Source organism: Medicago sativa, chromosome 3 (genome assembly GCF_051527215.1).
Source record: "Medicago sativa cultivar Bolivia chromosome 3, Bolivia_mono, whole genome shotgun sequence".
Classification (NCBI taxonomy): Eukaryota; Viridiplantae; Streptophyta; class Magnoliopsida; order Fabales; family Fabaceae; genus Medicago; species Medicago sativa.
Window position 1 is genome coordinate 81,356,535 of NC_140751.1, and position 16,058 is coordinate 81,372,592.

The 16,058-nt window shown below is 33.2% G+C and overlaps 2 protein-coding genes across 2 annotated transcripts; both read left to right on the forward strand.

The window, feature by feature from the left end:
• Positions 1-403: 403 nt before the first annotated feature.
• On the forward strand, positions 404-1,650 carry LOC146940830 (uncharacterized). The gene has a single exon (XM_085757988.1). It carries the CDS (start codon positions 762-764, stop codon positions 1,566-1,568), a length of 807 nt encoding a protein of 268 aa, XP_085614114.1. The 5' UTR covers positions 404-761; the 3' UTR covers positions 1,569-1,650.
• Positions 1,651-12,978: 11,328 nt separating this feature from the next.
• On the forward strand, positions 12,979-14,389 carry LOC146940831 (uncharacterized). Its single transcript, XM_085757989.1, has 2 exons — positions 12,979-13,430; positions 13,792-14,389. Exons 1-2 carry the CDS (start codon positions 13,077-13,079, stop codon positions 14,173-14,175), a joined length of 738 nt encoding a protein of 245 aa, XP_085614115.1. The 5' UTR covers positions 12,979-13,076; the 3' UTR covers positions 14,176-14,389.
• Positions 14,390-16,058: the final 1,669 nt, after the last annotated feature.

Sequence of the window (16,058 nt, forward strand, 5' to 3'; positions counted from 1 at the left end):
GAGTAAAATTAGTCTACTGAGTTAAATAAATTAATTATTTGATTTAAGCTAAAAGATAAAATTTAATTTTATGTTTTTTTTAATAAAAATAATTGAGGGCATTTTTGTACTTTTAAAAATAATCAACACTTCTCTCTTTTCTATTTCTCTCATATCTCTCTTCAATCAAACAATACTAAAAATCTACTCTATTTCTCACCTTTTTCTCTCTTCTCATACTCTCTCTCACCTTTTTCTCTCTTCTCATTCTCTCTTCACAACCAAACAAACCATAAGAAATACCTATTTTGATTATAATTTTTGTAATTATTGAATGATGAAATTACACTATGAACTCATATTTATAGGATGTGGATTCCCTACATCCACCTCTCTCTATCTCTCTCCAACTTGTATTTTTACTTTTTTAATCAAAATACATCAAGGGTCAGGAAAAAAGAAACAAACATCCAATGGCTTATAAATGTGGGACTACAATCAATCTTGGTCTAAGAAAGTTACATGCATCAAGACAAGTGGCATGAGAATCACATGTAACAAGACAAGTGGTATTCATGCAATCATCCAAGTGTATTTCATGCAATATTCCAAGTGCATCACATGCAAGATGGTAATGTGTCAATCGATGGATCATACAAGGGTTGAGCTTGAACTATAATACTTGTACCTTAATCTTTTAAGGCCTTAATCAGGTTGCAAAAACACTTCATTCCCCCTTTCTCCCCCTCATCTGAGTTTAGTTTTACGATCTATTTGCATCCATGGATTCTAAACACACTTTATCTTCCCCTTTTCCTCCTCATCTTGAATCCACCACTAATATGAACAATCATAGATTGGTTCAATGGATGCATGGCTACAACACAACCCATTCATCATCATTAGTTGGTACCAATAATTTTGGTAGTCATGCTCCGGGAATCATAAAAGCGATGGAGAGTCTTGAAGCACAATTTGGGCATTTGCCTACATCAACATCGTCGTCGTCATCAATTAATATCAATATTAATGATGACATCATCATCAATAACAACAAGAACAACAACATGATGATGACAATGAATACTTCTCTTGCTGCTTCTTCACATCCTGATCTCCATGCAGGCTTATCATCACAATCACAAGAACTGTCTTCTCAAACGATTAATATTTTTGCTGGTGATGTTGAGGATGTTAACAAGAACGATACGAGGAAGAAGAAGAAGAGCAATGAAAATATTGATGATGGAAGAATCCACAGCCTACCACACAAGAAATATGGACCATATCCATGTTCAAAATGCAACAAAATATTTGAAACATCACAAAAATTTGCTAATCATGTTTCAAGTCACTACAAGTTCGAAAGTGAAGAAGACAGAAAAAAGAGATACATTTCTAGGATTCGAAAGAGACCGGGTCTTCAAATTCAAAAGCTCAATGACGGAACAACTACTTTTGTTCCTGTTATTGCTTGTGCTGATAAGTCACATGCTTCAATCAATGATGATGATCATAATATGATTGCTCTCACCCCTCTTACAAGTGGGATAAAAGTCAAGTCGGAGCCTTCAAATAATTATTATTAATATGCATGCTTAATCTGTGATGTTTACTTTTTTTTAGTTGTTTAATTAATTATTGTATGCTTCTTGGTTTTTCGGTACTCAATTGTTAGGTCAATTTTAATTGTGCTCTCTAGTTTGATGTTTAATTTCATGTTTAATTAGTGTTGTTTAGTAAGTATTTTGTGTAAGTGTAAATAAGTCTCCCTGAGTCTAATCTCTTTAAACTAATGTGTTTTATTTTTATATTCGCATTTGAGATTTAGAGTGTAAAAAAAAAATCAAACAAAAACATTTCAGATATTGTGCATACATTGAAATTAACAAATGTGTTTGGAATGTGTAGTTTACATTCGAAACATGTATTGCAATTAAAATTGATGACTTACTTAATTTAAAATGTATTAAAAGATGTGTCGACAACATATTTGATGGGATACGTTTGAGCATATTCTTCTTGAGAATGTATCCAAACAATTGAGTTTAGGAATCCGAAAAGTGTACTGAGAACAAACAATGAAACTAAAATGTATTAAAGATGCACTTAAAGAGATCGTAAAATCGAAGATAATACTTCTTTTTTGTGTTGTGAGACTTTTTTTTTTTTGACAAATGTGTTGTGAAACTTGGAAGTTGTATTGAGAATATGCGATGCAATTATACTTATTCTTAACTTGGAAGTTTCATGTGATAAATATTTTCACTCTTTCTATCACATGAAACTCGTAACTTGTATTGGGAATATGCAAAGAAAATTTTCTATCACATGAAACTCGTAACTTGTATTGGGAATATGCAAAGAAAATAAAACTTGTTGACTTACTGAGATATTGATTTCATTACAACTTACTCCCCTCTGTTTCTTTTTAATTGTCACATTTTGACTTTTTACACAAACCAAGACAACAAATACTTTTACTACTTTTGATACAACAATTTATCTTTTTCCTATAATAACCTTAATCATTTAATACTTCATTTCATACATTTCTCTCTCTACAATAAATATATAGGGGTAATATAGGTAAAGCCACATTTAATGATACTTTGAACTTTGAAAACGAAAGTTAATTAGAAACAAAAAATTTATGCAAAAGTGACAATTATAAAGGAACGGAGGGAGTACAAGACAATGATTTGGAGGGGGAAAAATCAAGTTCCACTTAAAATTTAGGGGAAAAAGTTGGGAACTTACATGAGTTAACACCTTTTAGAAATATTAGGAATAAGTTTAAAATTTATTAAAAAAAGATTAAAAAGTTTATCAAAAGAAAAAGTTAAGATTAAAATGAAATATGAAGATAAGAACAAGATAAATGACCTTATAACAATTAATTTTCATTGACTTAAACTATAACAATCAAAAAAATATTACTCCTATAAGGTCCATATGATTACGAAAAAAAACGGATAAATGAGTTTTTGAATAGATCTACTAATTAATAACAGAAACGTTATTTTCTCATTCTCATCTCTCAACGTTATTTGTTTTGTCCTGTTTTATTTCTCACGGGTCTATGAGCTTTTTTAAATTTTTTTAAACAAAAATAATAGCCGATGAGGATTGGACTATAATTTTTTTTTTCTCACGTTTGTTATTAATCTTTTTTTAGAAGATTAGTAACAAACGAGAGCAAAAAATATTGTTCAAGATTGTACTTTTAATCCTCTAAAAAAAAATTAGTAACAAACATGAGCAAAAAATAATGTTAAAGATTGGATTTTAAATCCTCTAATAACATATTAGTAACAAATGTGAGAAAAAAATATTAGTAACAAACATGAGCAAAAAATATTGTTAAAAATTGGAAATTAAATCATCTGAAAAAAAGATTAGTAACAAACGTGAGACAAATATTGTTAAAGATTGAACTTTAAATCCTCTAAAAATAGATTAGTAACAAACATGAGCAAAAAATAATGTTAAAGATTGGACTTTAAATCCTCTAAAAAAAGATTAATAACAAACATGAGCAAAAAATAATGTTAAAATTGGACTTTAAATCGTTTTAAAAAACGATTAGTAACAAACGTGAGCAAAAAATATTGTTAAAGATTAAACTTTAAATCATCTAAAAAAAGATTAGGACTCAAAATATTTTAGAAAAAGATTTGTTAGGACTATATTAAACATGAAATATTAATAAGTAGGGTTCTCACAGTTCATAGTTCGTTCCCGCATTGTTTAGTTTTTTTCAACCTCTCTCAACCCTCTGTATCAGAATTCAAAATTAACCTGTAAGTTTTTTCTTTTTCTTTCATGCTACAACTAATCAAAGTCGATTAATTTTATGGATTATTTCACTTTGCTGGTTTGGTTTATAAGTGATTATAATTCAATTGTTTACAATTAATTTCAAGGATTATTTAACTTTGCTGGTTTATAATTGCTTATACAAACTATAATAGCGTGACTTTTTTATATAAAGAGAACCGTATTTTTTTCTTAATTATTAAATAAATCATTATTTTGTTTAAAACAATGTTTCTTTTACATAACATGTCATTTATACATTTATGTTATGATGTTACTAATTACTATTAGAATAAACAATAAAAGATCATTATTTTATCTCTAACACCCACAACGTGGCCCAGTAACAGTGTCGGGTAGCCCATAGTGGAAGTCGGCCAAGGCCGGGTAGCCCAGGGAAGTCGGGCTGTTACAGGATGACCCCACGTTGATATGAGGAACCGAATCACATCGGAATGAGAGGGATCCGGAGGCCGTGTAGGTATGGGACTACATGGTTGAAGGAAGGCTTATAAGAATTGTTAGGTACTACCCATATCAACAAGATGCATCTTCTTTTCGGGAGCTCAATCCATAGGAACTCCACAATTAAGCGTGCTTGGCTTGGAGTAGTACTAGGATGGGTGACCTACCGGGAAGTTTCCCGGTAAGCATGTGAGTGAGGACAAAGCATGCTCGTGTTGGTTTGTGGGGTTAGTACATTATCTTTATTTTATATGTAGGCAAACTAAAATATGTTGAATTCATAAATAACTTTGTTATATGCCTTGACAATATTTTGTTTATAAATCAATATATCAATAATTTTCATTAATATTTTAAAATTTAATCAAAATTATACAAACAAACATAATAAAATAATCACATGCGTTAACGCAGTAGAAAGAGCGGACAGACGGGCACGATAGTGCCCATCTTTCCGCTAGTAAAGAATAATGAATGTGTCCAAAAAAAAAAGATAAAAAGAAATAAATTGTTAATTTCACTGCATAAATTCAAATATTATTTTAACTGACATATGCAAAAACGCATAATTTAAAGAGATAAATTCATTTGCCAAACATTTTTTTTTAAGTGCGCAGAATAATTTATGGAAGAAAATAGTCGGTTGGACATAAACCTAACTCATTAGAATAAAAAGACAAGAAAAATAAAATTAAAAAAATATCCTCCTGTAGGGATGTCATTCATATATTCTTGAATATAGTTATTTTTTGTCATATTTTTTTATTGACTTAATTACACTTTTGACCCCTTAAGTTTCCCAAAGTTGTGATTTTGGCTCCCTAAAAAAAACAACTCTTTCCAGGCCCCCTAAGTTTACTTTCTGTTGCAATTTTGGCCCCTTAACCCAATTTTGACCCAGTCAACGCTGACGTGGACGCATTTTTGTATTTTTAATAAATAAATTAGTAAGAAAAAACAAAAAAAAATTATTTTTTGTAATTAAAAAAACAAATTTTTTTATTTTTGTAATAAAAAAACAATTTTTTTAATTACAAAAATAATTTTTTAAATTAAAAAAAATTACACACGTGGCGCCCACATGTCCGTTGACTGGGTCAAAATTGGCGTGATGGGCCAAAATTGCAACAGAAAGTAAACTTAGGGGGCCTGAAAAGAGTTGTTTTTTTAGGGGGTCAAAATCACAACTTTGGGAAACTTAGGGGTCCAAAAGTGTAATTAAGCCTTTTTTATTAGGCAAGAGTTCAATGACATAAAAAAGGAATAGAAACACAGTCCAAAAGTTGGAATGTATTGCAGATTCCAGTCTATGTCAGGTGCTCATATATATTATTAAAAAAAAATACAAAAAAGAACTGGGGGCATAAATCTAACCAAGTCAATCCACACAAATTGTATGTCAACCCAATCAGGTGATACAAAGAAATAAAAACAACACCAGTGAATGGCTAACATGCGGTGTATGGACAAACCGTCAACACATAATGGATCCAAGAAACAACAATTATTTGGTACAACAACAAGCATAACGTCTCTTTCGAGCCAAACAGTCCAGCATCAGGTAAACTGATGAGGATTTTGAAACCTCCCCAAAGTTATATAGAGCCAAACTTCGTGAAGGTGAGAGATTCTACCTCCAACACGGATACAGAACCCCACGCCTACAACCCACTATGCTGCGACAGAAAGCTTCACGGCCATTTCTAACCAAATCCAATAGAAAGCAACTTAAAACCAATTGAAGGCCAGATCAAGGGATTGTCAATCAATGGGTATGAGCACCACGAGCACGGCCAACACAGTAACACCCGCACTCACCATTCGCAGCAACAACGGACAACAAGTGCATGACCATTTCTAGCCTAGAAGACTTGTTACGAAACACATCCATGATCTTTGAGGAGCAATACAACACTGAGGGCGCCTAACCACCGAAACAAACCCTAACGGGTGATACACACGATAACAACACAAAAGTGGTACAAAATTGAGAAACCCCTTTTCGAGAACCAACACCAGATCTAGATCTAGATCAAGGATCTAGATTTTAAATGAAACCACCCATCACAATCCGAGTCCAGACCAACTAAGCCGGAAATACAGACAAAATAAGCCAGAAAACCAAATGACCCTGGACGGCGGCGGCGACCACCGTCGGGTTTGAAACCAGAGCCAGAAACGCAGCGACATACCATCACCGCGGCTTTGCCTAACACGACGGCGGCCAACCAGCCTTCACGACCCAAACGAATCCATATTGCAAGGCTAAAAGAAAACCAAGGTGGTTCGCGACGGCGGATCTAACCAGCACGCCAGAGTCCACCTAAACAACCCCAACCGAGGTTGAAGATGGTGACGCTGCAAACGGGGACGCAAGCGCACCATCCCAGTCCTGTGCTACATATCGCGGTAGAGATGAAAGGGTGGAGGTGGACGGCAGAAACGGGAAGGGCTAAAGGGAGAAATGAGAGGGTTTTATAAAATAAAAGATGATCGAATGGAAATACTAGAGTATCAACTAATTAAGGGTTTGTTATCAAACTGTAGTATTCACAGTAAACCATATTTTTGTCATTGCATCACTCCAAAAATCAACAATACACATACTATGAAATGTATTATCATGTTGATATGATCTATAGTTTCTTGACTTGACACCAAATCTGCAGTATGTAGTTGTATTGGAACTTGTACAATAATTGGTTCATTAGTGATACATGATAATGACTTTGACCGAGACAAAATTTTGACCGAAAGTGATAATTTATTCCTCGCCAAACATCATTTTTTACATCCTTAAATTAGGCTCAAATGAGGATTTCTACCTCCGAGTTTATTATAGAGTCTAGTTTGAGTGTAAATATCCACTGAGGCTCACAAATCATCTTTCCATTTAAATCCACCAAGATTTGACGTGGGTCCCTCACCTGATGGAAGTTTTTTATTTGAATAATGCTAGGGACACTTTCTTTTCAACATTCTATCTAACACTCACTCTCTTATTGGATGAAGCTAGTGTATGTCCCACCACTTTAAGTGGAACCCATTTTCAATGTCTGAGACTTACCTTGATTTAAACCAATAATGAAGTGAGTGTTTGGGAGAGTGTTGAAAAGAGAGTGTTGCTAGCACTACTCTTAAGATTTACATGTATCCCTCTAATGTAACTAAAATATCACACTTGTGGCCGAGTTTGGTAACGTAAGTTTGTGATCTAAGTAGGGGTATTAAGATATTGGAAGATCTTTGACTTGTGCCCAAAAAAAACATCACACCTGTGTCTTTAGATGTATTTTTAGACGGGAAAAAAAATCATATTTTTGTCCAAAACTATACTTTTATAGGGCAAAAAATTATTTTCATATGCTTTACTTTTACAATTCTATGACCTCATGAAGAGGAAGAAAAATGGTTGGCCAAGAGACGGGTATCATGACCATCATTCGAGCTACAAATATGACCAACAAAAGTTTTATGAACTGCAACAAGTTGATCTCTAGCTTCATTAATCACTCGAAAGAACAAAATTATGCATGCCAGAAATTACATTAAACTATTGAGTCATTATTAAGATACCTTGTATCACTTGTACCACCCAATGCTTCAATATCGTTATTTACTTCTTGAACATTAAAGTCAACCTTAAATCCAATACTCTCATCATTAGTAAATTCTAGATTATTTTTGTTTAAATCTTCATGAATGAAACTGATAAATAGAGGATTCTATCACCATGCATACTCATTGAATTGAATGACATAGTGATGTTGGGAAATATTTCATCCTTTTTCTCACTAGTTTGATGTATCTAAACAAACTTTTCTTTCTTAGCCTCAGAAATCTTCTACAAATTGTTTGTCTTTTTTTTTTTGGAGTACAAGAGGGCCTTAGCCCAAAAGAAAGAAAAACTTAACGCTTAATTAAACGAGGTGTTGCAACACCAACATAATCAGCTAAAAAACATAATCTCATCTGAACAGGACATTGTTCATAAATAATCAAAGAAGAGCCACCATCACACGCCAAGTTAGCTAGAGCATCTGCACAAGAATTAGCCTCTCTAAAGGTATGGCAAATACGAACCTCCCAATTTAATTCCACCAAGCTTCTAATATTTGTTAACAAACTCAACCCCATTGCTGATCCACCTTTACCATCCACCAGGTTAGAGACAACTGCTTTCGAATCAACATGAAGCTCCACTTTATGAAAACCACGTTCTCGAGCCATTTTCAAGCCTTCCAAAACACCCCATAGCTCAGCCACATACGCACTACACACTCCTAACCATTTTGAAAATCCACAAATCGACTTACCATTATGGTCTCGCAACACTCCTCCACAACCGGCCACATTATTCCTTCTAGAAGCTCCATCCGTATTTAAACGAACCCATCCTATATCCGGAGTTTTCCACCGAATATTTGCAATTAATGAGTCAAAAAACGTGGTCAAATGTGAAGGAAAACGTGCAAAAACCATTGAAGACCATTGACTACCGTACAAGAAACGTTTGCGCTTCAGTTTTTAGAACCGGCCAACTTACACAGGTTAACTTGCGCAGAGATTATAACGTGTTTGACTTAAGTCACGCACAGCTTATATGGTGCGTTAGTTAAGTCACGCACAGCTTATATGGGGCGTTAGTTAAGTCACGCAGTGTGACTTAATTAACGCAATATATTTTTTATAATAAAGTCAATAAAATTGCGATAGCGTGAATTCAATAAAATAAATTAGAAGAATAAAGTCAATAAAATAAATATGAATAAAATTCAAACAAATATTGCGACAGCGTGAATTCAAATAAATATTGCGTATCGAATAAGTAAATTATAATAAGTACACAACATTAATTCAAATAAAAATGGTGTTGGTGTTTTGAATAAATAAATTCGATAAGTACACAACATTAATTCTTAGACAATTTTATTTAGATATAATTTCATCTACGTTACATTACATTGTGGTATCATTACATTACATTACGTAAAAGACATGTACGTCAACTATCATTACATTACATTCGGAAATGTACCTTCCAACTACAACAATTATCTTACCACTGAATGAGGTCAATTCAAACTAGCTAAAAAGCAGGACTCCAGCATTCGTCCAGAAGTGCTTTTGTTCCATTCCAAATGTTAAATTCTTGTTGGTCTTGGTTTAAAACGATAGTATCTAAGTGCCAACGGAATGAGGTCCAGACCTTGACACTTCGATACCATCATTTAAACGAAGCCAACAAGAAATTAACATTTAGAATGGAACAAAAACACTCCCGGGCGAATGCCGGTGTCCTGCCATTTAACTAGTTTGAATTACCCCATCCAGTGGAAGACAATTGTTGTAGTTGGAATGTGCATTCCAACTACAACAACTGTCTTACCTCTGAAATGGGGTAAATTCAAACTTGCCAAACGGCGAGAACTCAAGCATTTCGCTCGACATTCATGCTTTCCTTTGAAAAGAATAAATTTTTGTCAGGCTTGATTTAGATGATGGTATTCAAGTGCCAACGAAATGAGGTCCATTCCTTGACACTTAATACCATCATCTAAGCAAGCCTAAAAAAAAATTAATCTTTTCAAAGGAAAAACATGAATGTCGAGCGAAATGCTTGAGTCCTCGCCGTTTGGCAAGTTTGAATCACCCCATTTCAGAGGTAAGACAAATGTTGTAGTTGAAATGCACCTTACCCTAACTAATGACGATCTTCTGGCGGAATCAAGTTGTTGATGATATCTTCAGTTGATCTCAGCAACGTCACCCGCATATCGATCCACTGGAACTTGGTGTGCTCCCAAAACATACTCGTCACGTTTTCGTCATTCTTTAACTCCACCCAAGTGAATGATACGCTCCCCTCGTCGAGCTTTGGACGTTTATACCGAACATTTTGCACCCTCCTTGTGTCTCTTGGGTTGACTCCTTGGTTGAATTCATTCAGTTGATCCTTGAGATCTCTTAACGATACATCAAGGCACCGAACCTTCAACCTCTGAGGTTCTCCGCCGTTGAATGTTGCATGAACGTCGATCCACCCGGCCATTGTTTCAAATCTACACACATAGAAATTAAAAATAATCAATGAAAAACTCATTCAAACATTTAATCAAACACTTGGTGTGCATATTATACATAAACCCTAAAAATGATAACTACAACATAAACATGCAAACATCTAAATAATTAAGCAATATTACTCATTTGCATGTAACATTGTATCATATCTTGCAAAAAAAAAAAATCAAAATTTAAACAAACCCTAATTCTAAAAAAATTTCAAAAAAAATCAACATAAACATGCAAACATCCAAACATTTTAAGCAACACAAGTCATTTACATCCTAACATTGTATGATTTCCTTCCAAAAACACCAAAATTTAAACAAACTCTAAATCTAAAATTTCTAATTTCAGAGAAAAAATCTAACATGCAAACATAAAAGGTTAATGGTGTTTGATCATGAGAACTTACTTGTTATTGGAGTGTTGTTTGATTTGAACTTGAAGGAATTTTGGAGTTGGGTGATTTGAGAGAGATTTTTGAGATTTTTTGAGATTTTAGATGAGAAATGAGGAAATGAGGTGCTCTGCCTTGTTTAAGAAAGCACGCAGCGTGAGTTAACTAACGCTGCGCATGTTAACTCACGTAGTGTTAGTTAACTTGCGCAACAATTAACACTTGCGCAAGTTAACTTGCGCAAGGGTATTTTTGGTAGGCTTGCAGGGTGCGAGCAAAACGTGCTGGGTGGAGAGCAAAATTCAAATAATTTTGGGAATTAGGGGGCTTTAATTTAGTGGGCTTGGTGGGGGCTTTTTTGAGTGAGCTTTGAAATTTGGGGCTCTATTGACACCTCTAGTTCTATTATTCTACAGTAAAAAAACCTCTGTATGGTGCTACTGATAACTTTTATACATACACTTTACTTCAAAAAAAAAAAATATACATACACTTTTTCAAGGGATAAATAGGCATGGAATGGTTAAATAGGGTGGTTGAGTGGTTCCTAAAATTAAGCAAGTAAGGATGTGAAGAAAATAATGGAAGTGGATGTAAAAGCCAGGATGTGGTCAAATAAACATAAGAGTATAAATATCCTCTCTTTTTTTAAGAGACTAAAATAGAATATAATACCATTTAATAATGATGAGTCACGAAGGCATTCAAAGAAAATTAGTGAACATATGGAACCGGTCAACAAATGGACATGGAGCAATATTTCTCTTTTAAATTGTTTGCTACTAATAAAAAACTTTTGAAATATTTTATAACTAAAAAATACAACAATTTTATGCATACAAGAGGGTGGCCGAGTCTATGAATCGATTGTGAAACATATCAATCAAACTAACGATTACAATTTTCCTCGATGGCCAATTGAGTCAAATACGGAGGCTCGGCGCGTTCCGACTCAACACAAACAAATGGAATTTGGCGGCGGATCGCTGTCTCCGACAGCGGCAGATCGAAGTTTGGCGACGAAACAATTTCCCCGGTAGCAGGTTTTGAGATCAGAGAAATGAGGAAGTCAATCTTCCATCCTGGTCGTTTCCTACGGCTGACAGAAGAAGGAAAATTACAGACGTTTTGACTTGTATTTCTTTTGCCACCTGATTCGCGAGTTTCCACGTATATGTTTCACAACATAAAGCATTTCCCAATTTTAAAATATGGAAATCAATTTTTTGAAATGATGAAAATAGGAAAATCAAAACTACAATCAAGCCTATTCTTAATTTCAAGTTTACTATTTATTATTATTAATTTACTTTTCAATTATAGAAATATTGCCTTAGTTTGAAAACTTCAATGTTAAATTATATTTTATGAATGTAATTTTAAAGTTTAAATTAGTAATTATCATAAAGAAACCAAAAAATATTATATTATATTTTGATGAAAAAAATATTAAATTTAAGTTTAATGGTGATGCTAACTAGTGTCTATGTGACGTTTAAGATAAATCAAAAGGAATTCAAATATAATTTTTATATATTATTTTATTTTTAAAATATCATGTCAAGAAAGACTAACACGTACTCGATTCATGCACTCACAAACCTAACACACGATTAATTTTTTAATTTTAAGCTTATGTCATGGTTGGCCAAATATATTGATATTTACCAATCAAAATATACAAGTAGTTTTCATAAATATAATTAATTTGTATATACCATTAATATAAGAATATTTACACCGTCAACAAATTAAATCACAAATATTTGACTTTCTCGAAACTCGGGGAGTAGACACTATCTTTAAGAAACACAAATTTTGATTTTTTTAATTATTGAATGATGAAATTACACTATGAACTCATATTTCTAGGATGTGGATTCCCTACATCCACCTCTCTCGGTCTCTCTCCAACTTGAATTTTTTATTTTTTTAATCAAAATAAATCAAGGGCCCGGAAAAAAAAAATAGAATCGAACATCCAATGGCTTATAGATGTGGGACTACAATCAATCCTTGTCTAAAAAAATTACATGCATCAAGCCAAGTGGCATAAGAATCACATGCAACAAAACAAATGTTCTTCATGCAATCATCCAAGTGTATTTCATGCAACATTCCAAGTGTGTTACATGCAAGATGGTAGTGTGTCAATGGATGGATCATACAATGGTAAAGCATGAACTATAATACTTGGACCTTAATCTTTTTAGGCTAAATCAGTTTGCAAAAACATTTCATCCCCCCTTTCTCCCCTCATCTGAGTTTAGTTTTACGACCTATTCAATACAAGTATTCTTAAAAGACTTCATCTTCCCCTTTTCCTCCTCATCTTGAATCCACCAATATGAACAATAATAGATTGTTTCAATGGATGCATGGTTACAACACAACTCATTCATCATCATCAATTGGTACCAATAATTTTGGAAGTCATGCTCCGGGAATCCTAAAAGCGATGGAGATTCTTGAAGGTCAGTTTGGGCATTTGCATACATCAACATCATCATCGTCATCATCCATTAATATAAATATTAATGATGACATCATCATAAATAACAACAAGAACAACAACATGATGATGACGATGAATACTTCTGCTGCTGATTTTTCTCATCTTGATCTCCGTGTAGGCTTATCATCACAATCACAAGAACTGCCTTCTCAAATGATTAATATTCCTGTTGCTGATGTTGGAGATGTTAACAAGAACGATATGAGGAAGAAGAAGAAGAGCAATGAAAATATTGATGATGGAAGAACCCATAGCCTACCTCACAAGAAATATGGACCGTACCCATGTTCAAAATGCAACAAAATATTTGAAACATCACAAAAATTTGCTAATCATGTTTCATCAAGTCACTACAAGTTCGAAAGTGAAGAAGACAGAAAAAGAGATACATTTCTAGGATTCAGAAGAGACCGCGTCTTCAGATTCAAAAGCTCAATGACGGAACAACTACTTTTGTTCCTGTTATTGCTTGTACTGATAAGTCACATGCTTCAGTCAATGATGATGATCATAGTATGATTGCTCTTACCCCATGCTTCGGAACAAGAACGATATGAGGAAGAAGAAGAAGAGCAATGAAAATATTGATGATGGAAGAACCCATAGCCTACCTCACAAGAAATATGGACCGTACCCATGTTCAAAATGTAACAAAATATTTGAAACATCACAAAAATTTGCTAATCATGTTTCATCAAGTCACTACAAGTTCGAAAGTGAAGAAGACAAAAAAAAGAGATACATTTCTAGGATTCAGAAGAGACCGCGTCTTCAGATTCAAAAGCTCAATGACGGAACAACTACTTTTGTTCCTGTTATTGCTTGTACTGATAAGTCACATGCTTCAGTCAATGATGATGATCATAGTATGATTGCTCTTACCCCTCTTCCAAGTGGGATAAAAATCAAGTCGGAGCCTTCAAATAATTAATATTAATATGCATGCTTAATTTGTGATGTTTACTTTTTTTTAGTAGTTTAATTAATTATTGTATGCTTCTTTGTTTTTCAGTACTCAATTGTTAGGTCAATTTTAATTGTGCCTTTTAATTTAGTGTTTAATTTCATGTTTAATTAGTGTTGTTTAGTAAGTATTTTGCATAAGTGTAAATATGCCTCCCTGATACTAATTTCTTTAAAACTAATGTGTTTTATTTTTATATTTGCATTTGAGATTTAGAGTGTCACAAAAAAAAATTAAACAAAAACGTTTCAGATATTGTTTGTCATTGAAATTAACAAATGTGTTTGGAATGTGTAGTTCACATTCGAAACATGTATTGCAATTAAAATTGATGACTTACTTAATTTAAAATGTATTAAAAGATGTGTCGACAACTAGGGGTGGAAATGGGCTAGGCCGAGCCGGGCTTTGTAAGGCCTAAGCCTGGCCTACTTCAAAAATTATAGGCCTGAGTCTGGCCTATTACCCATCATAGGCTTATTTTTGAGGTCTGGCCTGGCCTTTTTAAAGGCCTGATGAAGCCTGAAAGCCTATTTAAAAGCCTATTTTACACTAAGGCCTAGGAACATCTATAAGTCTACCACTAAATAGGTCAAAACTTATGAAGGCCTAAAACACACAAATATGACTTCTACTAAATAACAAATACTTACGAAGGGCTAATCACACCAACATATCTGCTACTAAATAGCCAAATCATATGAAAGCTTGAGTTTATAAAAATAAAGCATCAACATTATCAATAATGAAATGCATATTATATATTAAAAGCTTAATAGGCCGACCCGACGAGCTTAATAGGCTTTTTTGTAAGCCTTAGCCTAGCCTATTTAAGTAAATAGGCTTTATAAAAAGCTTGAGCCTGGCCTTTTTATTAAACGAGCTGGGCCGAGTTAGGCTTTAAATAGGCTAGGCCATAGGCCCCTGTCGGACGGTCTGGCCTGTTCCCACCCCTATCGACAACACATCTGAGAGGACAGGTTTGACCATATTCTTCTTGAGAATATATCCAAACAATTGAATTTTAGGAATCCAAAAAGTATACTGTGAACAAACAATGAAACTAAAAGGTATTAAAGATGCACTAAAAGAGATCGTAAAATCGAAGATAATACTTCATTTTTGTGTTGTGAAACTTGGAAGTTGTATTGAGAATATGTGATGCAATTATACTTATTGTTTTGATGAAGACTGATATCATTAAAAGACATGCATGCAATATATTTGAGTGAATTACTGAAGATTTTTTATACATATATATTTTTTAAATTAGATAAAAAGAAATTAATTATTAATTAAAGTGACAGTAATAATACCGTCTCTTATGAGATTTAAACCTTGTACCTTTAACTTACAATGTTATGTTTTTACCACTGAATTAACACCTTAAGTGATATAATGTTGAGCTTTGGTAATCTAAAAGATGCAATGAAAATGAACAAAGAAAAAAATAGTAATAAAAGATAATTATCTGTCCCAAAATAGCTGACCTATTGCCAAGAAAAATTTGTTCTAAAATGACTAAATCATCTCAATTTTTAATACAACATTATTTGTTATTTTTTCAATTATACACTCTAACTAATACTAATTACGTTCCTTTTTAAGTGTCATTTTAGAATTTTAACACCAAAATAGCGAAATGTATTTTTGCACATTTTCTTCATATTATACCCTTATTATAATCCACCAATATATTTCCATTTTTTTCACACACTTTCTCTTTCCAATAAATTTAATATGTTATCTTCTCTCGTAACAAACATTGTTAGTTACTATCTTTTTCTCCAACAATTTTTTTTTTTGCACACTCTCTCTCTCATAACAAACAATTGTCGAACAGATCTTTT